This window comes from Lacerta agilis, chromosome 1 (genome assembly GCF_009819535.1).
Source record: "Lacerta agilis isolate rLacAgi1 chromosome 1, rLacAgi1.pri, whole genome shotgun sequence".
NCBI classification, from domain to species: domain Eukaryota; kingdom Metazoa; phylum Chordata; class Lepidosauria; order Squamata; family Lacertidae; genus Lacerta; species Lacerta agilis.
In genome coordinates, this window is record NC_046312.1 from 76,849,924 (window position 1) to 76,876,095 (window position 26,172).

Genomic DNA, 26,172 nt, shown 5'->3' on the forward strand with positions numbered 1-26,172 from the left:
AAGGGTCAGGCATGCCTTGGGTTAGGTACAAAGCAGAAAAGAATACTGTCTGTGGGTTCTCTGCTTCCCATCACTGCTTTACATGCGCTGTCTTAAATCAATGCAGGAGAGAATGTGATGCTATCACTACTAAGCATCTCTTCTTGTGGCTTTTAGCAACAGTGGGGAAGGACTGATCTCTGCGCTAATTTGTATAGTCATTAGATGAAAGAAGATCTACCAATGTACTTATTTTCTTAAAAGACTGGAGAGCATTAAAGGGGGGGACTAATGTGTCTTTATTACTTGTCACAGGACACTGAGGAGACAATAATCTCCGTGAATTATAGATAAGAGGTGATAAATAATAAATATCACTCAAGCATAAATATAGAGAGAATAGTCTTTATTTGATGAGATTTTCTTTTAAGCAAAGCTATTGCCAACCTAGCAGTTCAAAAGCACATCAAAGTGCAAGTAGATAAATAGGTACCGCTCCGGTGGGAAGGTAAATGGCGTTTCCGTGCACTGCTCTGGTTCGCCAGAAGTGGCTTAGTCATGCTGGCCACATGACCTGGAAGCTGTCTGCGGACAAACGTCGGCTCCCTCGGCCTATAGATCAAGATGAGTGCCGCAACCCCAGAGTCGTCTGCCACTGGAGCTAACGCTCAGGGGTCCCTTTACCCTTTACCTTTACTTCCAAGATATGTGTCAGACAATATTTTGTACTCTTGGAAAATCCAAATGGGTAGTGAGCAGCTTGTCTCTCTGTTTTTGTTTCTCTTTCTTTCTTTCTTTCTTTCTTTCTTTCTTTCTTTCTTTCTTTCTCTCTCTCTCTCTCTCTCACACACACACCCACACACACCCACACACACCTACCTACTGAATAGACAAATTCCAAGAGGCATTGTATGTATGTATCAGAGGAAGTTATTGCAAGGAACCCAAAGCTTTGCTTCCCAATGGTGATATGTTAGGGTTTTGCAAAATTTCGTGGACACTTTGCTGGTTTCCACCCGGACACTACTTGCGGCTGCAGTATTCCATATATGTCTGGGAGATTCCGGATGTATGGCAACTCTACGATATGTTTGGGAGAAACAAGCCACGAGTGCTGATTTGAATACCGTGGTTAATGGCCAGTGTTATATCCAAATGCCGCCCAATGATTCAACATGCATGTTTACTTGGAAGTACCGGTAAATGCTCCTGTGTTCAGGGGTGGGTGGGGGTTATTTCCTAGTACACTTATTTAGGATTGCAGCCTGGAAATAGAAAGCAACTTTTCCACTTGGATTAAAATGACTACCACTTGCTCATTGGTTGAGAGGCAAACCAGTTTGTTGCCACAGCCAAAGAAATAGCAATATGTATCAAGGCTCATGGCCTTGATTTTGCAAAATGGCTTTGCAGAGAGAAGCGAGTTGCCTCCCGTGGCCCTGGTAGGACGAGAAGCAGGGGAAACAATCCTTTCAAAAACAATCACACACACATTTTCCAAGCCTAGTAATTGTCCTTATGCTTTCCACATCCAAGCTCCCAACTGCTCTCCTTTTTTGCCAAGCTCGTATCAGCTTGTCCACAAATGCCATTTATACAAATTGTTCTGCCTGTAATTCTCCAGTCTACTTGCAGTTGAAGTTAACTGCTGATTTCATCCAGGGGACAAAGCAGTAGTAAGAGAACAGAGCAGATTGTGGTCAACACCAACACCAGTCTTTCTTCCCTCAGTGAGCTACAACATCATGGAGCTTACAGATATTGAAGGCCACAAGGAAGCAACAGTTTGTAGGGAAATGGGACATTTTCCAGATTTGCCACGGTGACCTAACTATTAGCAAATAAATTCTACAAACCCACACATACAAAAGCTGTGTGAATGCCATGGTAAGCAGTCTATAAACCACCAAGGCCCCACACCAGCCATTCGTTTCACCAGAGAGGCCATTGTGAAAAGGGAGTAAGAGATGTTAGGCCAAAGCCACAAGTGGCCTGTTGACTAGGCTCCTTGCCACATATGTTGTCGCTTCCACGTGCCTCATTTTACCTCTGAGTTGGCAACTTGTGGGATGCTTCAGTCACATTTATCCGATTTGGCCCAATGGCCTCCAACTGCTCAGCCTCTTCAGATTAGCACTTTTCCCCTGCTCGTGTGTGTAAAAGTCTGTGTTGCAAGCAGTCTACCCACAGGAGCAATTTAACGTCTCATGGAACTCCTGCTGGAAACTAATTTGCAGACCTGTAGCTAAAATAATTACCATATGATTTTCATGAAGAAGAATGTGATGCCAACCCACAGCAATTATGTTGAACTTCTGCCACAACATTCCACAACCATTCTCTTAAGCAAGAATGCCGGGGGTGGAGAAGGTGGAATTGAATCAGTCCTTGAATGGAAATTATATTGAGGCATCTGTTTGGAAAACATGGTAGATGTAGGGTTGCCAAATTACCTGGGTGGAAAGACGGCCTGGTCTGCTCTTGTTTCTTTAATAGCAACCTCAAATGCAGGAATTAACAGAAGAATCTTCCCATAAGATGGCATCGGCATATCATCAAATGGCTAGTTCAGAAGGTGACAATTCTACTGGTGACTATTTGGGAGTTCCTTTGCCTTTCTTTAAGCGAAAGCATTGGTCTTCCAAGAGGAGCAGTACCATCTCACAAACATAAGGTAAAAAGAATGAAAAAGTGGGTTCCCAAATGCACGTTTGGGCTAAAGGTGGACCCCAAGCCTAAAAGAATGCAGTTAGCAGTGCTGCTAGCATTACATTGTCAACTAGTGACTGCAATGTAGACAAAGAGGAAGGTGAAAAAGCACCGACGTTGTCTGTTAAATGAATTTGTACCCCAAGAGCAGAAAGACAACTGTATTGATTGTTTTTGTACAAGTTCTTCAAGGCCCTCAGCCTAGATGAACCTGCAAAATCAATATATGTGGTTGCCTTCCTGTTCTGGAAATCTTATTTACAACAGGAGCCTTTCCTGAAGGATTAACAGTTTTGGGGTATAAGCCTTGTGATACAGTCAAAAGTTTCCTCTGTGGAGGTTGTTTGGAATACCATCTGTCAATTTTCTAACTTTTACAGTAGCAATTAAATCTATTCTGTAACATAAATAAGACATCAGGGATGGAGGCTTTAAGAAAACTTTGTTTTCAAATGGCAGGAATTCACATCTGACAGTTGAGAATTAGATTAGACTAATTCACAGGAAACAAAACAGGTGCTGGCAAGTTACTGAATCCTGAGTTGCTGCATCCATCTTTGTAAAAAAAGAGACTTCAAAGTCCTCAGTATTATGCTATGTGAAGTAAAGACAATTTAAATCACCAAGAAAAGAAAGCACCTTGAATTAAGTAATTGATTTAAGTGTTATTAATGCCTTAAACAAAACCGCTTACTAATTGCTCGACACAATCCTGCCTAATTTTCAAAAGAAATTCAAGGCAGCTAACAAATTCAAACATCACTCAGTATTAAAATACATCTCAGCACCCATTCCTAGCCCAAGATGACCACAAGACCAGAACTAAACTACAACAATAATTTCCAAGGCAGGCATCAAACCTAAAATATCAGAAACAAATCAGTCCTCCTCCTAAGCATGTTATCCCTCCACACTTTCTCCAATCTATCATCTCTTGATAAATTTCCTGCTGCTTCAGTTGTTCATCTTCAGCAAATGCATTGATATCATGCATATTGCTTCTTCCAGATCTGTCTTGTGATAAGGTAGACTCAAGTCCATGAAAGCTTATGTCATAATAAATGTGTTAGTTGTTCTTGCTGAAACAGACTCAAGAGGGCCCCTTTCTAGAAATTGTTGTAACAATTTAGCTTCACCATAAGTACCGCTTTTACATAGTGTTTGAATGTAATTGTAAGCAACAGGGTGGATAAGTATGTGGCCACACGGTGTGATGTATTCTGCCAAGGAAATGGGTGAGGGGAACATTGACTAAATAAGCCTCAAGTCACTGCCAGTTTTACAGTTCAGCGACCCTGAGATCACACTGCTTCTGACAACCGATTCCTATTCAGCAAGATAATCATGTTGTATGAAGAGGACTTGCATTATCTCTCTCTTGAACTATGGGAAATCTCTGGAGTCTTGAAAAGGAGGAATCAGTGGTGCAGTGTCGCTTTCCTTCCCTTAACTCATCAATAGCTAGGGAAGAAGTGTCCCTTTTTGGGCAAAAGCTACCAAACCATCCAGCCAACCTACATCCACAAGATACTTTCATAAACCATGGGTTTGATTATATAATTGCTGCTGCTTCGTTGAGCAGTAGCTGCTCATAGACCCTAGAAATGCAGGTTGTCTCATTGCATCAAAGCAGGCAAAGGTGTGTGACACATGACTCTATAGGCCATCACAGATTGCAACATCAAGGCAGCTAAGTCCATCTCTAGTCAGGTAATTTCTAACGAAGATTAAACCTGGAGGGCTGAAATAGCTAGACAGCTATTCCTATTGGATTTAAATATTTATTTTCATTTATAAAACATTACTTCTCTAATTAAAGAACAAATAAGGCAATTTACAATTTTAAAAATCCATACATTCTAACAATAGCTCTCTTAAAGACAGATAACACATAACTCTAGCAAATCCAATTCTAAAAAGCTCAAACAGTCTACATCAGTAAAGGCACAATCAAATCAGGACAGTCCCTTGGGAGGCCATTTATACTTTAACTAGATTCCAAACCCCAAACATTCCACATAAAATGGTGTGGAAAGGTGTTGGTTTACTCTGCTTAAAGAATTGTCTAAAAACCTGCATCTGAGAAACCAATCCGATGGAGTAAGTGTGGATGAGCGCTTAATTACAGCAAACATTCTTTCACCTCTATTCTAAGGAAATCAACACATGTGATCTATTGAACTGAAGCACAGGGAGAACAAGATGGTTTGATACTCACAACATGCCATACTAGCAGGCTCATGGCCAGTTAATTCATTACACAGTTCCTAGAATGTATATGTGGATCACACACAAAACATTTTTGCATGATTGAGAAACTTCAGGCCAACTCAACATTCCCTCGGGGATTTGAAATCAACTATACGTGAAGACCAAAAAAGTGCCTAGATTTCACCACTTGAACAACTAAGCTAACAACAATACAGCATTTGTTGTTGTTGTTGTTCAGTCGTTCAGTCGTGTCCGACTCTTTGTGACCCCATGGACCAGAGCACGCCAGGCACGCCTATCCTTCACTGCCTCCCGCAGTTTGGCCAAACTCATGTTAGTAGCTTCGAGAATACTGTCCAACCATCTCATCCTTTGTCGTCCCCTTCTCCTTGTGCCCTCCATCTTTCCCAACATCAGGGTCTTAGCATAAAAACTCCAAAAAGAAACACATATTCCTTTGATTGGAAGACATGGTGAAAAACATCCTGAGCATTCCGCTATTATGTAATGCACCACTGTATACAAGTAAAAATGGTGGAGAAACTTACCCTTGAAATGCCAACTATTTGCTCATCCGGAAGCAAACTGATGCGCACAAAGCATGATTCAAAGTTGACATCTTCCTTCTCCATGAGATCTTTGCCCTGTAGAAGTGTGACATGCAAGGTGTTGGAGTTCACATTGTATTCCATATTGACTTCCACTTGTCCCACTGTGAACTCATGGCCAAAGTTATTTCCAATTGAGGAGATGGAACAGAGAGAATCGGTGGAGATGGACTTTTTCAGTGGCCCATAGGGAGCCAACTCAAGGTCTTTATTCATCAGCTCCAAAGTGCCCAACTCATTAATGTTTTCGAAGGTGTCATCCATTTTCAAGCTGGGCTTGCGAACAGGAGAGGTCCTTTCTCCTGCCTTTCGGAAGTTGTTCGCAGCTCTCTACAGACAGTAAGCAGAACAGAAAGCTAGTCAGAGCTCAAGATTAATTTCAAACTATTTACTACTGTAAAACATCAACCTTTTGCAGGCCCCAGAGTTTAATTTCCCCGCATGCCCTCGTAGTCCCACCACTGAATACAAATGCTGAACTCAATTGGGAGCTCCTAATAAAATCTGATATTATGATGGCGCACAGGGGGGAATGAATGATTGTGGTAACTGATGGATTTCTCAGTGCCCTTTACCTTTTGCTTGATCTGAGAATATGTGGTCCCATATTTTTGTTCTAGGTATCTGTAGTCGTAGTTTGGAAATGGAGATGGCGCAGGATAGCTGCCAGACCTCCATAGCTTCCACAGATTTACTCCAGCTATTCCCAGCAGAACAAGTGCTCCAGTAATATAGATACCTATTTCCCATCCAGGTGGACTTCTTATGACTGCAAAAAGAGAGAGAGTTATCATGGGACATTGAAATCTTACAGAAACATTATAGGAATATTAAGTAAGTGGCCTTCTGTGTGGTATCGTCTGTGATGCTGGGATGAGGGTGCAAATTAAGGCTCTAACCGTTCTTAATTCATAACCACCACCAACAGTACATAACATTGTTTTCACACAAAACTGCACCACAATGGCTTGACACAATGGAACACATCTTTCTTTTCAAATCTAAACTATAATCTCTCTGTACAGTGAATTATGTAAGAAAATATGTGATTGCTTAACATAACAGGATCTTTTGTTAACAGCCATTGAAGTAACTTCTCAAATTTAGGAAAATTACAATGCTTTGTTGTTATCATCACTGTGTACCTTTCTGTTCATAAGAAAAATCTTTCATTAAATGATTTCACATCAATATTTTCGCTGAATGATCTGTGAATACTACCCATTACTAGTTTATAAAGAAGCATTTTCTTTCTTTCAGTTTTTCAAAATTGATCTATTTTTCCTCTTACCAGTGAAAATAAAAATGTGCTTATTTTCTTCATGGTTTCAGAAAACATTTTCCCCCTACATTTTGACTTTTAGCTTTCAAATATTCTGTTTCTATATGTATCCAAGCAGTCTCCTCACCAGACTTGGACTGCAATAATCTTTTCAATGTAGATAGATGGCCCACTGTTCAACCATGCTATGAATTTCATACTGGCACAGAAAATTGCTCCCACCTGATTATGATAAATGGGAACAGCTTTCAAGCAAACAAACATTCTACAGTTTGCAGTGATCTACAAGAAGTGGCAATAAGATACACAATTGAACCAACTTAATGCACAACTTCTCCACATACCAAGTATTGTTGTGTTTCTAGAAAGACAGGTATTCACACAACTGCTTCCAAGAGACCTGAAGGCCCATATACTTTCTCTAGCCACTTCCCAACAGAGAAATTCATTTGAAAAACCTCTAGTAACCAGCTGAGACAATAATATATGGTTCTTTGCTTGGAAAGAGATGAATCAATGGTCAGACATTGATACTGAGCAACAACACATGTCTACATTCCCTAGCCTGGTGCCTTCCAAATTTCAACTACAATACCCATCATCCTTGACCATGCTGATTGGGGCTGCTGTAGCCCAAAACATCTGGAGGACATTAGATTGGGAGTAGGCCACCAAATATTTTCCCCAAGCATCTCCTTACCACAGACCTTAACTAGAGAACCTATTCTGCGTGCACCTGGTACTATTGAGCTTCTCATAAATCTCTCACCATCTCACCTAGCTTGGCCCTTAGAATAAGTTCTTAGTTAGAAAGCTACTGAATTGAAGGTAAGGGCTTCATTCAAATGATATATGTGAGATGCAGCCCTCAGTATTTGTCTGGACATCCTCCCATCTCTGGGGCTGTAAGAGTTTTCTGGATACAGGTGGGTAGCCGTGTTGGTCTGCCATAGTCAAAACAAAATCAAAAATTCTTTCCAGTAGCACCTTAGAGACCAACTGAGTTTGTTCCTGGTATGAAGAAGTGTGCATGCACACGAAAGCTCATACCAGGAACAAACTCAGTTGGTCTCTAAGGTGCTACTGGAAAGAATTTTTGATTTAGTTTTCTGGATGTTCTGTCCAGAAAATGTCTAAATGGAAGGCACATCACATTATTATTGTTGGAGCAGGGAGACTTTTACCAAGACTGACATCTGCAAACAAAACCCTAGCACAGTTTGTTCAGCATTCAAGATACTCACCACTGAGTTGGTGCTCAGCAACGTTATTATCCATGGTGACTATCCTGAGTAAGGGCAGTTACCTAGAAGAACACACAAACAAAAACAGTGAGGAAATCAAGACAATGCTGTATGACACTGAGAGTACCCCAAGACCAGATTTATTCTATAACTAATTAATGAAGAGCTAATACAACCCCTTTCTCCTGTTTCCACAATGAATGGGACAACAATTGGGAAGGGATCCTGCTCTTTAGTCTGCCCTCTTGCATTTATTTTAGTTTTACTGGACTGTATTAGGTGCTTTAATTACTTTTATTGTATGCAGTCTAGAAACTTTGGTGTACAGCATCTAATACATGTATGTAGTATTATGACTACTGATACTACTAATAGCAGAAATGACATTACACACTTTGCTGCACATATAAAATATCCATTTGCATACTGTCATGGGAAGCCCAATCCTCTTAGGCTGCTTGGCTACAGAGGTGCAAAACTGCTGCAGCATCCTGTGTCCCTGTGAAGTGGAGCAGTGCCTTTCCCTGCTCCTATATTACTGGGCCAATGTGTTTGTTGGCCCAATGGCTCTAACACCAGCAGGCCTGCCCATATCACTGAAGAGGCCCCTTAGCCCTGTAGTCCCTGGAATTACACTGTGCTGGTGTAGGAGAGTTGATGGCTACTGCTAGGCCAGTGCCAGGCCAAAAGGGTTTCACTGTTTGAGGTCCGGGACCAAGAGTCCCAGATCCCAAACTCCAAACTGCATAATAAAGCAGAGGATCCAGTCATCGTGGTTTTAAGAGTACATTTATATGGCAGCTTCCCCTCCACTCTTTCTGTGTTTTCATATTTCTGCATTAAGCTTTGCATTTCATTCTGTTTCACCCAAGAATCTTCAGATCAAGTTAGTCACACTTCAGTCCCATTTAAATCAACAGAACTTTACACACTCGTTGGCTAATTTAAGGGACAGAAATGTCACTAACTTAGTCTGGATCTAAACCACTGTGGTATGGCTGCCACCTAATTTCCAAACAGAGGCACTGTGCCTTTAACAGTTGTGTGATAGGCAGCTCAACAAATGCTACTTTCCTGAATATGAAAAGGAATAAACATGGGATTAAAAAAAAAAACTGTCATCCAGTTGTTATATGCATATGGAAAGCAAAAAACTGAGAACTCTGTTGGTTAATATTCTTTTTGGTTAATCTGCATCTTGAAATAATAATAATAATAATTTTATTATTTATTCCCTGCCCATTTGGGTGGGTTTCCCCAGCCACTCTGGGCGGCTTACACCATATCTAAAAACAAAATAAAAACATCAAGCATTAAAAACCTCCTGATACAGGGCTGCCTTCAGATGTCTTCTAAAATTTGTGTAATTCTCTATCTCCTTGACATCTGAAGGGAAGGCATTCCACAGGGTGGGCGCCACTACCTGGTTCTGCCTGGTTCCCTGTAACTTCGCTTCTTGCAGTGAGGGAAGCAGCAGAAGACCCTCAGAGGAGGAGCTCAGTGTCTTGGCTGGACGATGGGGGTGGAGAAATCCTCTGTTTAGGCCTGCTGCAATATATCACCATTGTGGCACAGTTGTCCCCAAAGGCTTCCCTTTACACAGTTAGTCTCATGTTAACCAGCTCCATGCAGCTCAGGCTGATGGTAACCAAATCGTGAAATATATTAGCATGGGTAGAATTCTATCCAAAATATGGGGATAACAATACAGTCTCTTTCTGCTGGGCTGTTGTATGCAAAATTAGCAGCCAACAACCTAATAAGAAGAGAAAAACCACTGTGTATGTTGTTTTAGTTTATTGTTTTTGATACGGATACCAGGTTACTTTGGTGGATGAAGCAGGGGCTTAGTTTTGATCACCCACCCAGATTTTCTTGGGGGGGGGGGACTAGCTGCCATAAACAGCCAATAACATCAAGGCAGCATCCATCTGGCTGAGTTCCCAATGGCATATGAATTAGGCCTTGGAGGTTGCACTGTAAACTCTTCCAATAACCAGCAGTGTCCCAATGGTATGCAAGAGAAAACAAGTTTACAGTCTCAGCCAGTGTGCTGAGCATTTATGCAAGAAGAGATTCTTCTCTGTCTTTTGGCACTGCATGAGTCACCAGTGCATGGTGTTTTGTGGAAATGTGTTATTAAAACCTGTTTCTCAAGTACATCACCCCGGATTAGAGGTCATTGATTGCTGGAACCTTGCAAAATTACTACACTACAACCTGTCAGTGGAGGAGGTCTGATTTATCTTTCATTCCTGAAGGCTCTTTCTTTGCTTGCTGGGGAAGAATTACTGCATTGTTCCATTCCGTGTCCAGCTGATGAATGGCTCTGTAAGGGTTTGCTTGAGAATTTCCTGCTTACCCTCTATCCATCTGAGCAGTGAGTGACCCCATGTTTTTCATCGAGAACCTCCATCAAGATTTTTCATTACAACTCCTAGTGGGTAAGCTGAATATTCAGATGTATGAGGAGCAGGAAAATCTCCCCTAACTCAGCATCTCACAGTCTTTTGAAAGACCCCACAATGCAGAAAAGGTGGATTCATGCTTAGTTGCATTGAAAATCCCCAGATACCGATGAATACCTTAATTTTAAAGCCTACGTCATGAAGTAAACGCAATGACAAACCTAGACAGCATCTTAAAAAGCAGAGACATCACCTTGCCGACAAAGGTCCGTATAGTTAAAGCGATGGTTTTCCCATTAGTGATGTATGGAAGTGAGAGCTGGACCATAAAGAAGGCTGATCGCCAAAGAATTGATGCTTTTGAATTATGGTGCTGGAAGAGATTCTTGAGAGTCCCATGGACTGCAAGAAAATCAAACCTACCCATTCTGAAGGAAATCAGCCCTGAGTGCTCCCTGGAAGGACAGATCCTGAAGCTGAGGCTCCAATACTTTGGCCGCCTTATGAGAAGAGAAGACTCCCTGGAAAAGACCCTGATGCTGGGAAAGATTGAGGGCACAAGGAGAAGGGGACGACAGAGGACGAGATGGTTGGACAGTGTTCTCGAAGCTACCAACATGAGTCTGACCAAACTGCGGGAGGCAGTGGAAGACAGGAGTGCCTGGCGTGCTCTGGTCCATGGGGTCATGAAGAGTCGGACACGACTAAATGACTAAACAACAACAAATGTCATGAAGTGGCTGGATGCACAAGATTGGTGGGAGGCGCCAGCTGGGGAGCCCCCAAAGGAAGACTGCTCAGAGCCAGGAGATTGGTGGTGGGACGGCAGTGAGTGGTCGGAGGGACAAGAGGGAGGAAGAACAGACTGGGAGGAGGAAAGGTAATACATAGGGGAGGTAACAGGGTTTAGTGCGCAAGAAGAGTCTGTTTCAGACTCTGAGGCAGAAGAGGGGGCTGGAGAGGTGTGGGGCCAGGAGACAAGAGAGGCAGGATGATGAAGCTGAGTAGTCTTCCTCTCCTGAAAGTCTCCCCTCCAGCTGCACCCACCTCTCCCTCCCCCTTGGTCTCCTAGGGCATGCAGGGAAAAGAAGCAGGTTGAAAAGAAATCAGTTTTGTGCAGGCACAGTTTGAGAATGCTTGGGAAAGACCCAGCAGAGAAGTAGCCTTAGTGAGCACCGGGAAGGTGGGGACCTTTAGTCCTCACACCTGCCTCATCAGGGCAAGACCTGCAGAGAAGGGTTGCTGGGACCACTAGGCTGCAGTGCTTCTGTTTCACTTATATTCTGCATGGGCCATATTAGCTCTTCCAGGCTTTTTACGCTTCCTGAAGAGCAGACAGTATTGTTAAAGAGGCAACTTTCTGGCTTAGAACACAGCGCTCTGGCAACTTCCTCTCTCTTCTTGCCTGCCTGCTGCACTGCAGTGGTGAAAGGGCACTGTGGAATATGAGGCCCCTGGTATAGGAGGGGGGAGTCCCACAAGGGGAATCTGGCTCAAGGGGTACTGTGTGAGGGGTCTCAGTTCAGGGGTCCCTGGCTTCATGTCAGGCCTTTGGTATGGAGGTCCAACACTTCCATGGCTTTCGTCATTAGGCCTCTTGATCTGGCTGGCTCCTCTGTGTTTGAGTCAGAGTCCTGGTGATTTGGAAGGCTATTGGAAAAGTTTACAACGTTGTCTACTGTCTGTCTGTAGCTCTCTGCTTTTTGTTACTTATGGTTTTACTGATTTGCTGTGTGCCTAGTGATAACTTGGGAAGAATCAGGCTTGGATGCCATCCATCACAGCAGATTCTGAGGACGTACTTAAGCAAAAATATTTTCCAAAGTTTTCATCATATTAACTTTACTATTGCATGCAATTTGTACATCAGCTTTATTTTATGCATTCCATTCACAGATGGAACTCATTTATATTTATATTGGACTATTTATTATTTCCGTCACATACCGTTTTCATGGATTGTTTATTACTTCTGTTATAGATAGGCTTCATGTTGGTTGTTTAAATTTGTTGAGGCTTAGTTTTGTGATGTGTTGTATTTTCATTAATGTGTGGGTCTTTTATGGCTTATCGGCTGCTACTCATATCATATTGTATGATATAATATCATATCATAGGTTTGAGCCCACTGTTGTTTTTGTTTTATCATATTTGTCACTGACTGGTCTGTGATTTGGTTGTTTTGCTTGATGTTTGGATGCATGATATCAAGCTGTAGAGCTAAGAAAAAGGACAGCAGCTTGAATAAAGGATGCTTTATGTACAAAAGTACTGGAGCCTCAGCTTCAGGATCTGTCCTTCCAGTGAGCACTCAGGGCTGATTTCCTTCAGAATGGATAGGTTTGGTCTTCTTGCAGTCCATGGGACTTGTGCCATACGAACATCTTATTACCAGCACATTTGCCCGTCAACTGGTTACAAGCTTTTGGGGAACAGGGTCATCTAATTTGCACTGGTTATATAAGCCTATGTTTTCTAAGTTTCAAACATGTTTAGACTTTTGTTTTTATGCTCCTAAGTTTAATAAGCAATAAATGGAACCCTTGAAATAAAAAAATACAAATAAATACCTGCATTTTTATTATTTCAGAGTTCTCCTATAGTTCTGGCAGATCAGCTCTCTGAGCCCCCCTCCCCACCCCCAGTTAGGATTTTTAGTTCAGTTTAGCCAATTCTCCCTTCCCTGCCTTGTTCAATTTAACAACAATCTTATTAACAGTCTTGCTGTTCAGTTTGTACTTGTTATTTCCCCATCACTTGCCTCATTTTCTGTGTACAAATGATCCTGTGTTGGATAATATATGGACAAATAATTTAATATAGAGCTGGACTTATTCAGAGGTCACTGAAAAATAAATAGATGATGCTCTTGGTGAGCCCAACTGACTGAAAAGCTCACTTTACACACATCTCAGCATCCTGCACAAATCTAACTGTACGGGAGTCCATAATCTTCAGAGATGAGGGCTTTGTATTTGCTATTCTGACTTATTCTGTATCTTCTTTATGCTTTTTTGATTTTGGAGTTGTTTGTAGATTCAGAAACAAACCTTTTAATCACTGGGCACTATATACATCCCCCAAACATATGATGGATTTTTAATTTTGGTGCATAAGAGTAAAACGGGGGCGGGGGCGGAATGGAGGCATACTTTGACATGTTCTGGGGTAAGCTTAATTTAATACATTCGTTATATGTAACACAGTAGGTATAATATGCAGATTAGTGACAGCCTTCCAGACAAATCATGAGCAATCACTAGAACTGTCCTTGGTACTGAACAGTGTTCCAGCCTGAGCTTTAGCTGCCCAAAAATACTAAAGAAGGATAATGAAGAATTTGACTTATTCTGATCCACTTACTTGATGAAATAATTAGGTACTGGGCTTTCCAAGAAGCCTTTAGGCCAATCCATTATTCACCACCCCAAACTGAAACTAAGCCTGAAGCTCTATTAATACAAAGCCAGAAATGCTGTACAGGCTTTCCTGGGAGTAAGTCCCATATAATAATTAGTTCCAAGTAAATATGCATATGATTGCACTGCATGCCTGGCTGGACATAACAGCCACCTGCTTGCATTCATCTTTGGTTACTCTGACCCATTCCTCCCCTCTCTCTATTGGCTTGTTAGCCATACTTTTCTCTTTTTCTAGTATTGGAAGCTCCTTGAGACAGAGATCTGTCATCTGCTAATTTTACTCAGCAAAATGCAACCACAATGGTAAGCAAAAGGCAAGAATGGAGTTTATAAATGTAATTATGCAAACTATTCCCCCAACCGCAAGGTGCAGCAGCTAAAAAAGCCAATGCAATTCTGGGCTGCATCAATAGGAGTATAGCATCTAGATCAAGGGAAGTAATAGTACCATTGTATTCCGCTCGGGTCAGACCTCACCTGGAATACTGTGTCCAGTTCTGGGCACCACAGTTCAAGAAGGATACTGACAAGCTGGAACGTGTCCAGAGGAGGGCAACCAAAATGGTCAAAGGCCTGGAAACGATGCCTTATGAGGAACGGCTTAGGGAGCTGGGTATGTTTAGCCTGGAGAAGAGAAGGTTAAGGGGTGATATGATAGCCATGTTCAAATATATAAAAGGATGTCATATAGAGGAGGGAGAAAGGTTGTTTTCTGCTGCTTCAGAGAAGCGGACGTGGGGCAATGGATTCAAACTACAAGAAAGAAGATTCCACCTAAACATTAGGAAGAACTTCCTGACAATGAGAGCTGTTCGGCAGTGGAATTTGCTACCAAGGAGTGTGGTGGAGTCTCCTTCTTTGGAGGTCTTTAAGCAGAGGCTTGACAGCCATCTGTCAGGAATGCTTTGATGGTGTTTCCTGCTTGGCAGGGGGTTGGACTGGATGGCCCTTGTGGTCTCTTCCAACTCAATGATTCTAAGATTGTGTACTTTGAGATTCCAATCCCAAATGGCCTGGCAAATCTGCACTGCCACAGAATGGTTGCAAGATGAGCCTGAGACATGCTTCATTCAGCAAAATAAATAAAGGCAGTGAGTAAACACCAGCAAGAGAATGACCCAAACACATTCTTGTCATTTGTAACCTGAGTAGGGTTGGCATCTGGGAGGGTTTTCAGCTACACTTCAATGCAAGACAACAGGCAATTTAAAAAAAATGTTGCACTTAATTAGATTTATAGCCTGGCCAGGCTCAAAAGATAAGTGCTTTTGTTCTCTTTCATCCTAAAAAAAAACAAAACCCATTGAGTAGCTTACAACTGTACTTCTGGAAAGCAGATAGGAAACATTCCTAAAGAAATTTCCTCAAATGAGGCTGAGAAGAAATGCAGATTTCCCAAATCCAACACCCCCATCATTTGAGACATATAGAGGTCGAGTAAGAGAGCAGGGCAAGGTGGGAGTAACCAAGGACTGTCCAAAAACTTTTTCTCTGGTCACAACATTGACAGAAGACACAGGGCAGCCAAGCCATGCAGCTCTTGAAGTCCCTATGTTGCTGGGATTTACTGTGTGTGTGTGTGTGTGTGTGTGTGTGGTGCAATGACCCTTAGGTGTCAGTGCAGTAATTCAGATCTATGCAACATGCCCAAAATGCTTAGGAAAATTATTCCCATTCTAGTGCTACTAGCCTGCTATGAGGACAAAAGCCTTCAAGTCTCTATTCAGAGTACCCAGGATGAAAACAAAACTGAAAAAGATTAGCATAAAATCACATTACGATGTGGAAAGGACAGAGAGGGACCTGGAGGAAATTTCAACCTTCTATGCTTTCGTTTCCAATGAACAGCTGCTTGCATTTCCAAGTTTACCTTTGCAGCCCTGTTCTTTGAAACAGATGCAAAGGAGGTCAGATTTTTCAAAAGGACTAAAGTTTGGAGAGAGACAGACAGATTTTCAGTCAGTGGGGGGAAGGCTAGCATAGCTGCTTGAACATTTTAAAGGCCTATACTTGTATACATCTCTGTTGCATACCTCCCTCAAATCCAGATTTTTAGTGGGCTACATGGGCTAAGCTAACTTTTTTTCTGCATTCACTTGGGGGTAATCTCAGGGAGGGTGGGAATGCTGACTATGGGTGGGATCAGAGTCAAAAATAGGCACAGCCGTCCCCTTCTCTCTCTTTCTGCAACCCCTCTCTACTTCTCTGGGGGAGGACAGATCCCTCTTGCCAGAGGTATGACATGATCACTTACTTGGAGAGCTTTTAAAATCAGGCCAATGGCTGCACATAATTATGTTTGGGGCCATGAGCAGTCCATCCCACTCAACAGTGAAGAGGTAGAGCGCAGGCGTTGCATGCTGAACACTCTAGTTTCAACACCGAGCATTTCAAATTAAAGGGATCTTCAAGATCTCAAGATTGTTCACAGCCCTTTGCGCCAAGGTTTAGCATTGTATACTCAGAGTAGACCCACTGAAATTAATGGGGCAACTAACTTAGGTTACTCTAACTTAGGTCTACTCTGAGTAGAAGAGGTGCCAGCCAGAGCTGGCAGTCCTGCGTTAGACTGGCCAGTGATCTAACTCATAGTAAGACAGATTCATATGCTTGTGTTGTCAGGAAATGGCCTACTCGCAAGTAGGACCCTGGCAGAGACGCATGTTCCCTCCCTCCTGGGCGATCGTTCAGGAACTTTATAAGCATTCCTCAGCCCGAACATCAATGCAGCTGATGCCAGAAGACATCAGCACGCTCTAAGGATCCACAGCGGTTTGTGCAGCTTACATGACAGACCACAGCAACTCAGCATGCAGGCTAACTTACTTTATTTACATTTAGTACACACGGAGCTCTTCAACATGGCTCCCTCTCTCTCTAGCATCAGGCAGCAAAGAAAAAGGACAAAAGACAAAAGTCCCACTTCAGGGAACACTGTAAGACAAATACCCTGTCTTCCGTCACATCCCATTCCTGTGGAATCAAAACACATATCCATTCATGTGATAGACAATAAACCCATGACTGCACATGGGGAATGAATCTCCAACAAGTTATCTTCCCCTAAAGAAGAAATGTTTCCCAGTTTGCTATTTCAAGATCTGCTGGATCTCTCAGCGGCTTTTGATACCATCAACCATAACATCCTTCTGGACCATCTAGAGGGGCTGGTAGCTGGGGGCACTGTTATACAGTGGTTCCGCTCCTTCCTCCTGGGCCATGTTCAGAAAGTGGGGGGGGGGGCTGAGTATTCAGACTGCTGGGCTCTCACTTGTTGGGTGCCTCGGGGTTCTGTCCTCTCCCCCACGCTTTTCAACATCTACATGCAGCCACTGGAAGAGATCATCAGGGGGTTTGGGTGGGTGTTCATCAGTATGCAGATGATACCCAGCTCTACCTCTCTTTCAAATCAGAACCAGTGAAGGCAGTGAAGGTCCTGTGTGAGTGTCTGGAGGCGGTTGGAGGATGGATGGCGGCTAACAGATTGAGGTTGAATCCTGACAAGACAGAAGTGCTGTTTTGGGAGAACAGGAGGTGGGCAGGTGTGGAGGACTCCCTGGTCCTCAATGGGGTAACTGTGCCCCTGAAGGACCAGGTGTGCAGCCTGAGAGTCATTTTGGACTCATAGCTGTCCATGGAGGCGCAGGTCAATTCTGTGTCCAGGGCAGCTATTTGCCAGCTCCATCTGGTACGCAGGCTGAGAATCTATCTGCCCCGCGGACTGTCTCACCAGAGTGGTGCATACTCTGGTTATCTCTTGCTTGGACTACTGCAATGTGCTCTATGTGGGCTACCTTTGAAGGTGACCCAGAAACTACAACTAATCCAGAATGCGGCAGCTAGACTGGTGACTGGGAGCGGCTGCCGAGACCACATAACACTGGTCTTGAAAGACCTACATTGGCTCCCAGTATATTTCTGGGCACAATACAAAGTGTTGGTGCTGACCTTTAAAGCCCTAAACGGCCTCAGTCCAGTATACCTGAAGGAGCGTCTCCACCCACATTGTTCTGCCCAAACACTGAGGTCCAGCTCCGAGGGCCTTCTGGTGGTTCCCTCACTGTGAGAAGCCAAGTTACAGGGAACCAGGCAGAGGGCCTTCTCGGCAGTGGCACCCGCCCTGTGGAACGCCCTCCCACCAGATGTCAAAGAGAACAACAACTATCAGACTTTTAGAAGACACCTGAAAGCAGCCCTGTTTAGGGAAGCTTTTAATGTTTGACGGATTACTGTATTTTAATATTTTGTTGGAAGCCGCCCAGAGTGGCTGGGGAAACCCAGCCAGATGGGCGGGGTATAAATAATAAATTATTATTATTATTCCTTCCAGAGGACTATCACTCCTAGCTCCCCTGTGGAGATAATGGAGTTGCCACAGAAGTACATAACCTGGAGCAAGATTATTTAATACTTCCAATGTGTGTCACCAGTAGTTTCACCAAGGCACCCGTGGAGTCACGGAAGGCTGATGAAAATCTAATGAAGACAAAGGTGATTGGAGACAGATTCTCATTAGTTTTCTTTATGAGCTGCTACAGACGGGAGAGTGATGACAGGCAGGGCTAAACGAAGCCAAGGAAATTACATTCCATTTGCACAAAAGAAATAATATTGCAAAATGGGATGGCAAGAATAAACAATCATAGGAAGAACAAAGACTTCCTGGAACAAAGGAGCAGCCGAGGAAATGGGAAGGACAGCCTTGATCAAAACATACATTAATCAGCAGATTAATCAACTTCTCAACAGGAACAAATCAATGGAGGTAAATCTTAATTGGCAGGCTGAGATGGAAGGCCAATGCTGGATCATATTGTTAAGATGTTCTGACTGCTGTGTTGTTAAAACAGAAATGAAAAGAAAACTGAACAGCACTTCCTTCCAGCAATATGTGTTCACTTTGGTTAATTAAATTGTTAACTTACCTCAAGACATGTTATTCAATATCCTCCCCCCCCCCCCAAAAAAAAAATCCCTGTACTGAGGACTGATCTATGGAAGGAATCTTCCACATTTTAAATAGCAAAAGGCCTAACACCAGGGCACCTTATGGACTAATATACCTCCTACTCCCAATACTGAAAGTTTTTTTTCCATGTCCTTCTGCCAACTAAGGCTTGGTGACTGGGCATGTGTGATACTATGAAACCCTCAGCTGAGCAGAGGTTTCAATCAGCTCTCTGCAAGGATTTGCTTTGCCAACATGTTCCCTGCAGGGAACATGCTGGTGAACTAACACCCAGCAGGACTGAGTGCTCTGCCTCTTACTGGATGTTGAAACCCAGCTGTATTATAGGTCTATCATTTTAGAGTCATCCAGGAAAACATTTTACAGTGGCTATAAACTTGTTAGAGGGAGACTCTTTACTCACTTATATTGGCCTGTAGCTTCATTGACTTTGCAACTGTTAACTCCTGATCTACAGTGAAAGAGGACTGGAAACTGTTGTTTTACTAAAGGAAGATGCTGAGGGTTTCCTTTGCCCTCCAGCATGACGATCTTCTTGTTCCTCCTCTTTCCTTGTAGCAGTAGACAGTCTGACTTAATGACAGACATCCTCCTTAGCCTATAGAAGCAAGTCCTTCCCTGGCTGCTGCCCCAGAGCTGGAACTACTGCAGAGTTTGTGCAAGGCTTCGAGCAGAGAGAAGGGGGAATATGTGGGTGGAAGTACCTCAGCTTCTGACCAGCTCAAGTGAAGGCAGATGTGCTTCTCTGACATCCTCCCCTCTGCTGAGCCTCTTATGCACATTCTAAATCAAGGGTTGAGACATCCAGCCCACTGGCCAATTGTGGCCTGAAAGGTAGGGGTGCAATATGACCCATGAGGCCATTTCCCTCAAAACATGCTCACCTAGCTCATCAGCCTGATGTAAAAAAACAACAACAACAACTGCACAAGTATGTTGCAAGGAAAATGGATGTGGATCAAATCATGTCCATGTGCTTGGTGCCACCTGAAGTTAGCCACCCATGATTTGGAGGCAATTGAGTATTTTATAGAACAGGGGTATTCTACTCAATGTGAGGAGCTAGACTAGATGACCCCTCAGGGGTTTCATATCAGTCATGGGGCAGGGAAACTTTTTCAGCCCAAGGGCCACTTTCCCTTCTGGGCAACCTTATGAGGGCCACATGCCCGCCAGCCAGAGGCAAAGGTGAGAAGATCAACAAATGTAATCCTTACCTTTATACAGTGAGCTAGTTTCTACACACAATCACACACCCTTCTCTCCTCCACTCAGAAGAGCAAGAAACATATAGTTCAAAGGCACGTGCCAGCTAGGCAAAAACACAGGTGGTGTGAAGCAATAGCCAGTGGAGGGTGCAGCCTCTGGAAAGTTCCAAGGGCCAGGCGAAGACGCGTGGTGGGCCGCATTAAGCCCCTAACTCTGAAGTTCCCCACTCCTGTTTAGCCCAAGGTGCTATGAAGAACCTGTTTTGAATGTCAAAATTCAGCTTTGACACATTGTGAAAATGAAAGAGTTCTTTGAAGCATGGACAATGGAAACTTCTCTCGCCATGAGGGAAATCATGCTAACTCATTGCGGGGAATCTATAGCCTTCCAGATTTTGGTGAACTACAACTACCAGCATCTGAGACTATTTGCCATGCTGGCTAGGGATTATGGGAAATGGAATCCAAAATCTGGAGGGCCACAAGTTCCTGTCACAGACATTGGGTTTTGGGGAGGAGACCTTCCAGATCTGGCAGCATACTTTCATCCTACAACTGGTGCAGAGAACACAGACCTGCTATGTAACAAGCAGCAAAATTGTGGCAGAGAAAACTGCAATTCCTCAAAAGCCTCCTACATGGCTAAGAAAAGCCAAACCTAGTGGAATCCCACATCTTAAATCAGCAACACAGAAGAATTATTGGCCTAATATACTGAAGGCTAGTCTCTCTGACAACAACAACAAAGACCTGCATGTGTTCCCAGCTTCTACTGCTTTATAAAGCAACAAATTTAAAAGGAGATAACCTTCATGCATTAGTGTACGGAAATCCAACTGAGTTCCAATGGTGCCAATCTTTCTCTCACATACCCTTGCATGTATATACCTCCACTTATAATATACTCACAAGCACCCTCTTCCAGTGGCAGGAATCTGAACAAAAAGCCATTTTCTGAACTAATGTCCCAAATAAAAGTTGTCTTTGCAAAAATGGATTCTCAATTATACAGGACAGCATGAGATTTCAGACCCAAATGCAATCAGTCCCGTCTTCAGCTCATCCTTTCCTTTACCGTTTCATAACCAGAAATATTGGTGTTTTATAATCCGATATGATCAACTGACAGTGAAAGTTATAGAAAATAGTTGGTTATGGAAGTTGCAGTCTTATTTATGGCAAGTGAGGTGAAATGTAGATTCCATGTGAGGCTCTGTAGGAGGGAGGGAGCAATTGAATGCAGCCTCAAAGAACATGGTTTTCAAAGGGGGCTTCCCTAAGAAATGCAGCGTGTCCTCTCTTCCACAGCAAAGGACAATTGCTATTATTACCACTGTTGTATTTATAATCCATATAGCAGATTATCACTTGCTGCTGGTGGCAAGTAAGGTATAGTTGAGAAACTGGAAAATAATTGGTAGTTTTTTCTTTCAGAAAAACTGAACTGGGGGGAAATGACTTTAAGCAGGAGAGTGGTCTAGTAGCTTTTGGGGGTATTTTTTTGGATGCTATACAGCATCAAATAGGGTGTTAAGTATTGCAATGTATTTCTTAGGAAGACAGTTCTTTAATGTTTTTTGCTTGTATGAAGTACGATCTTATGTTTACTCAAAATAAGCCCCACAGTGTTCAATGGAGTTTACATTGTTTACATTATTAAATAAATAAATAAATCATCGGGGAGTACTGTGTTTGTTATTATGGTATGTATTTTGTGTTTTTATATTGTAAACTGCTCTATGTTCCTTGGATGAAGGTTGGCATAGAAATTTAATAAAGAAATAAAATACGCCCAGGCAAGTTTGCACTGGATTGAAGCTCCTAAACAGGGACAAAGGCATTTTACTAACCCAAATCAAATTCCATTGTTGCGGTGCCTCGGGGTAGTAAAATGTCCCAAAGCAAAATCAATGTGTGTGGTGTAAGAACGGTACTTAAATCTGCATTCCTAGATCATTTTTTGTTTGAATAAACCCTTTAATATGTTTTACCCCATTTTCCCTTTACTGGGATAAAACAGCACCCCTAAATGCAAAATGTAATTGCTTAACATAAAAAACTAAGATCATAGCCACTGGTCCCATCACCTCCTGGCAAATAGAAGGGGAAGAAATAGAGGCAGTGAGAGATTTCACTTTCTTAGGCTCCATGATCACTGCAGATGGTGACAGCAGTCACAAAATTAAAAGACACCTGCTTCTTGGGAGAAAAGTGATGACAAACCTAGACAGCATCTTAAAAAGCAGAGAAATCACCGTGCCGACAAAGGTCCGTATAGTTAAAGCGATGGTTTTCCCAGTAGTGATGTATGGAAGTGAGAGCTGAACCATAAAGAAGGCTAATTGCCAAAGAATTGATGCTTTTGAATTATGGTGCTGGAGGAGACTCTTGAGAGTCCCATGGACTGCAAGAAGATCAAACCTACCCATTCTGAAGGAAATCAGCCCTGAGTACTCACTGGAAGGACAGATCCTGAAGCTGAGGCTCCAATACTTTGGCCACCTCATGAGAAGAGAAGACTCCCTAGAAAAGACCCTGATGTTGGGAAAGATGGAGGGCACAAGGAGAAGGGGACGACAGAGGATGAGATGGTTGGACAGTGTTCTCGAAGCTACTAACATGAGTTTGACCAAACTGCGGGAGGCAGTGAAAGACAGGCGTGCCTGACGTGCTCTGGTCCATGGGGTCACGAAGAGTCGGACATGACTAAACAACTAAGCAACACAACAATTGCTTTCTTTAGGGTATTTAATGCCCTGGGTTCATTTGTTTTCAGAAAGAAAACTCAATACCATTCCTTATTCCAGTCATTTGTTTTTATTTGATTTTATTTAGCTCCAATTCTCTACATTAGATGGTCACCCCCACTGCAACTTTTGAGTTTATTTGCGGGGGGGGGGGGATTAATGTCCCAGGAGCATTTTGATTACCGAAAGACAAGTGCAAATGGTAAATTTCCAGCAGCTACTAGCATTTGGGGCCATTATTAACTACTGTGGGTGTGGCAATGTCATGGGATGTAGATGGAGTAACAACATCTCCCATCATCCCTGACTATTAGCCATGTTGGCTGGGGATGATATGAGTGGAGTTCAACAACATATGGAGCACCACAGTTTGCTGGTCAACAGTATTGGACCTAAAGGACTATGTGTAACAAGGACTACTGTTGTGTGAATTCTGCACTGGGGTAGGATACTGTCCAACATTTGTTTGAGAAGGTTGGCTTTCTATGGAAAGGTGAGTGTGTCATTAGCATTCTCATCAAAGGTATGTTACACTGCAATAAATTTTAATTTCTGGCATCTTTCGGTGAAGCAGGAAAATTAGCATGATGCCACTTTGGTGACCATACCTGATTCTGACCGTGTGTTGTATTATTTACCACTAGCGCATGCATTATTATAAAGCCAGTAATACGGCAATGGACAACGTTTTTTACTTGACCAGGGAGAACCTAGTTAGGAAACCACTGTTCAGCAATGCAGTTCTCTGGTGACCTTGGGCTAAGCAGTATTTCTCACTTTCACAGGGTTATTAGCAGGGTGAGAAGAGAAAACTTTGTGCCTGCTACTCGCCCTAATAACCTAGCAAGAAGTCTGGAACACCAGTTGGGGGGGGCGGGAATTAAATACTACACTCTTATGGATAAATTGCAAGCCACACTGAAGGCTTGCCAAAAAGGAGGGATCTAAAATAAATCCTATCCCAACAGAAAATTGTAACTGGGCTTATGGAAGGGAATCAACTTTCTCCTGTTTAAACATACAGTATTTTGTAGAATTATTTTTTTTAAGTGACTGTGTCACATTCTACCTAACAGCTTTTCTAAAATTGTCATCACCGAAGGCTCTTAATTTACACGTGAGCAAAGCATTCCTTGTACAAAGCAATCCACTATTCATGCCATATTACACAGCCTATCTTCTACGTCACATGCAGTTTTCTTGGGAAGGTAAGAAATAAAACTAAAGCACTCCAGATGTCCCTACGGTGTGTGTGTGTACACGCGCGTGCGCACACACACACGAGATAGATGTATGAAATGACAGCTTTAATCAGAACATAGGAACAACAGTGGTGAAAGCATCTTAACCCTAACTCTCTTAATAAAGCAATCTTGTAGCTGCTTGCTTCAAAGGCCAAGTGGAGGCAAGATGGTTTGATTCAGTCATCGCAACCTGTCAGTCACCCTCTTTTCAATCATCCCCATGTCAAAGGTATCTCTGGAGGCTTGCAAGTGAGCACATTTTTTGCTCTTGCCACCAAACCATGTGAAGAAAGAAACGGACATACATTAAGAGATAATCAATGGCAGGTCACCCTGAACTAGATCACAAAGCTCAGCAAGCTCTCAACAGTGGTCCCAGCCAGGAGGTGAAAACTTCCAGGAACACCCACACACACAAATAAATGAACTGCAATAACAGAAAGCTTTCCTGGGTTCAGAGTGCTTGAATAGACTGAAGCATCGGATGTGAAACACAAAGCCGCCCACTTAGAAACTGAACTGGAGATTCATTTGTAAGGAACGCAAGTGTAATTCCGGTCGCAATATTGAGATCTGGGTTTTGTGGGGGTCTCCCCTCCCGCCCCCGGCCATTCTTTTAATAGAGATGTGCGTGTTCTTCTTTAGACTAGGTCTTACCCTTGATGCATTTCCCTCCCACGCCTAGACTCTTTCTAAGCAGCTCTGCTGCTCCTCCTGAATACACTTTGGCAGCCCAGCCTCAGTTTTTGCGCCCATTGTTTCCACTGCAGTTATTCCGATTTCCCAATCCCATCCCTTTCCATCCAGCAGCTCCCCGTAACCCTAGACTTAATGGCCGGCCGAAAAGCATCTTCCTAGGATAAACTGGAGTTTCCCGGACAGTTCTCCCTTCTTGAAACCCAGGACGGCTCCACGCCGCAGGAAGGCACGCTCCACCAAGCAGCCCCGGGGCTACGCACAGGCAACCGAGGCGCAAACTTTGCAAAGATGCCTGGTGACTTTCGATCCTCTCGTTCTCCGGGATCGGACCACGGATGCCAGTCTGCCACGATGCCAGTCTGCAGCACAGCCCCGCTGATCGCACTGAACGAGCGAGGTTTGCAAGGGATCAAACTAATGCGGTCCGTTAAGTGCAGAAAAACAGCATGCCACGTTGCATTGTGCCCGCACAGAGACACAAAACAGAGGCTCCTGCCGAGAAAACTGCCTGCTGCGTTTGCCATTCTCTCCCGACAAACCACAGTTCCCGCCCGGTCTTACTTCCCAAACGCTGCCGAGCGCTTTGTGTGCAGCAGCAGCAGCAGCAGCAGCGGCGCCACTTACCTCGCCCGGAGTTTGGTGCAGCACTAATGACCTGCAAACTCTGCAGATCGGCTCGGGCTCCTCAGCAGCAGCGCATCACCGGCATGCTCTCGCTCCTTTCTCTCTTTCTGCCCCGGTGGCCTGGGATGAGAAGCAAAGGAATCAATTCTTCTTGCTGAGCTCCTTTCATGGAGGAGGAGCGGCGGCGGCGCCAGCAGCCTGAGTCACCCCCGCCCTCCCCTCTCGTTCTCCAGCTGGGAAAAAAGAAGCCGGTGGCTGCTTTCCAAAAGAGATTGAGCCGAGGGTTGGAGGGCTCACCCGCGAGGATTTGGGCGGGAGAGCTCCCTTCCCGCAAGGCGGGAGCTAAGCGAGCGGCGGCAGGATTCACCGAAGCCCGCTGCTCGCCTGACTGCGGGAGCGCCAAGCACCCCTGCAATGCCTGGAGAGGTCGCTCAGCGCGCGCACACACACCCCTCTCGCGCCCTCTCCTTCGGGAGGCAGATCCACGGGGTCAGAGGGGGAAGGGAAGAGAGCGGGGACGAGCAACCCAAGGAAACGCCGACGCTGCCTCGCCCTCCCGCAGCAAAGCAGTCCCGGTAGAGAAGGAGAAGGGCTTGGCCCAGGCGGAGGCGGCCCCCAGCAAGGGCATGCCAGGGCTGCTCTGGCTGGCGCCGCGCCAGAGCACATGTGCCCCCTCCGAGGCTAGCTGCAGAGGCTGCGAAGTGGGTGACTTGGGAGGCCCTTTCTTGCCCCTTCACCAACCGGGGAGTGCTCAGTGCCAAGGTCACGTCTGGAAGGCGGGCGAAAAGGGGCAGGTCTCGGGGGCCGAAGTCCTTGGC

The 26,172-nt window shown here is 43.9% G+C and overlaps 1 protein-coding gene across 2 annotated transcripts in view; it reads right to left on the reverse strand.

Moving 5' to 3' along the window:
• Positions 1-25,858, reverse strand: part of SYT12 (synaptotagmin 12) — a 45,758-nt gene extending 19,900 nt beyond the window's left edge. Inside the window, exons 1-4 of one of the 2 annotated variants that reach the window (XM_033156352.1) lie at positions 25,355-25,852; positions 8,034-8,095; positions 6,083-6,276; positions 5,448-5,837 (exon numbers count right to left, since the gene is read on the reverse strand). In XM_033156352.1, the coding sequence (XP_033012243.1) occupies positions 5,448-5,837; positions 6,083-6,276; positions 8,034-8,067 (618 nt within the window). In that variant the 5' untranslated portion in view covers positions 8,068-8,095; positions 25,355-25,852. Of the gene's footprint in view, positions 1-5,447; positions 5,838-6,082; positions 6,277-8,033; positions 8,096-25,354 lie in introns of both variants that reach the window. The other variant, XM_033156361.1, reaches the window with a different exon arrangement.
• Positions 25,859-26,172: the final 314 nt, after the last annotated feature.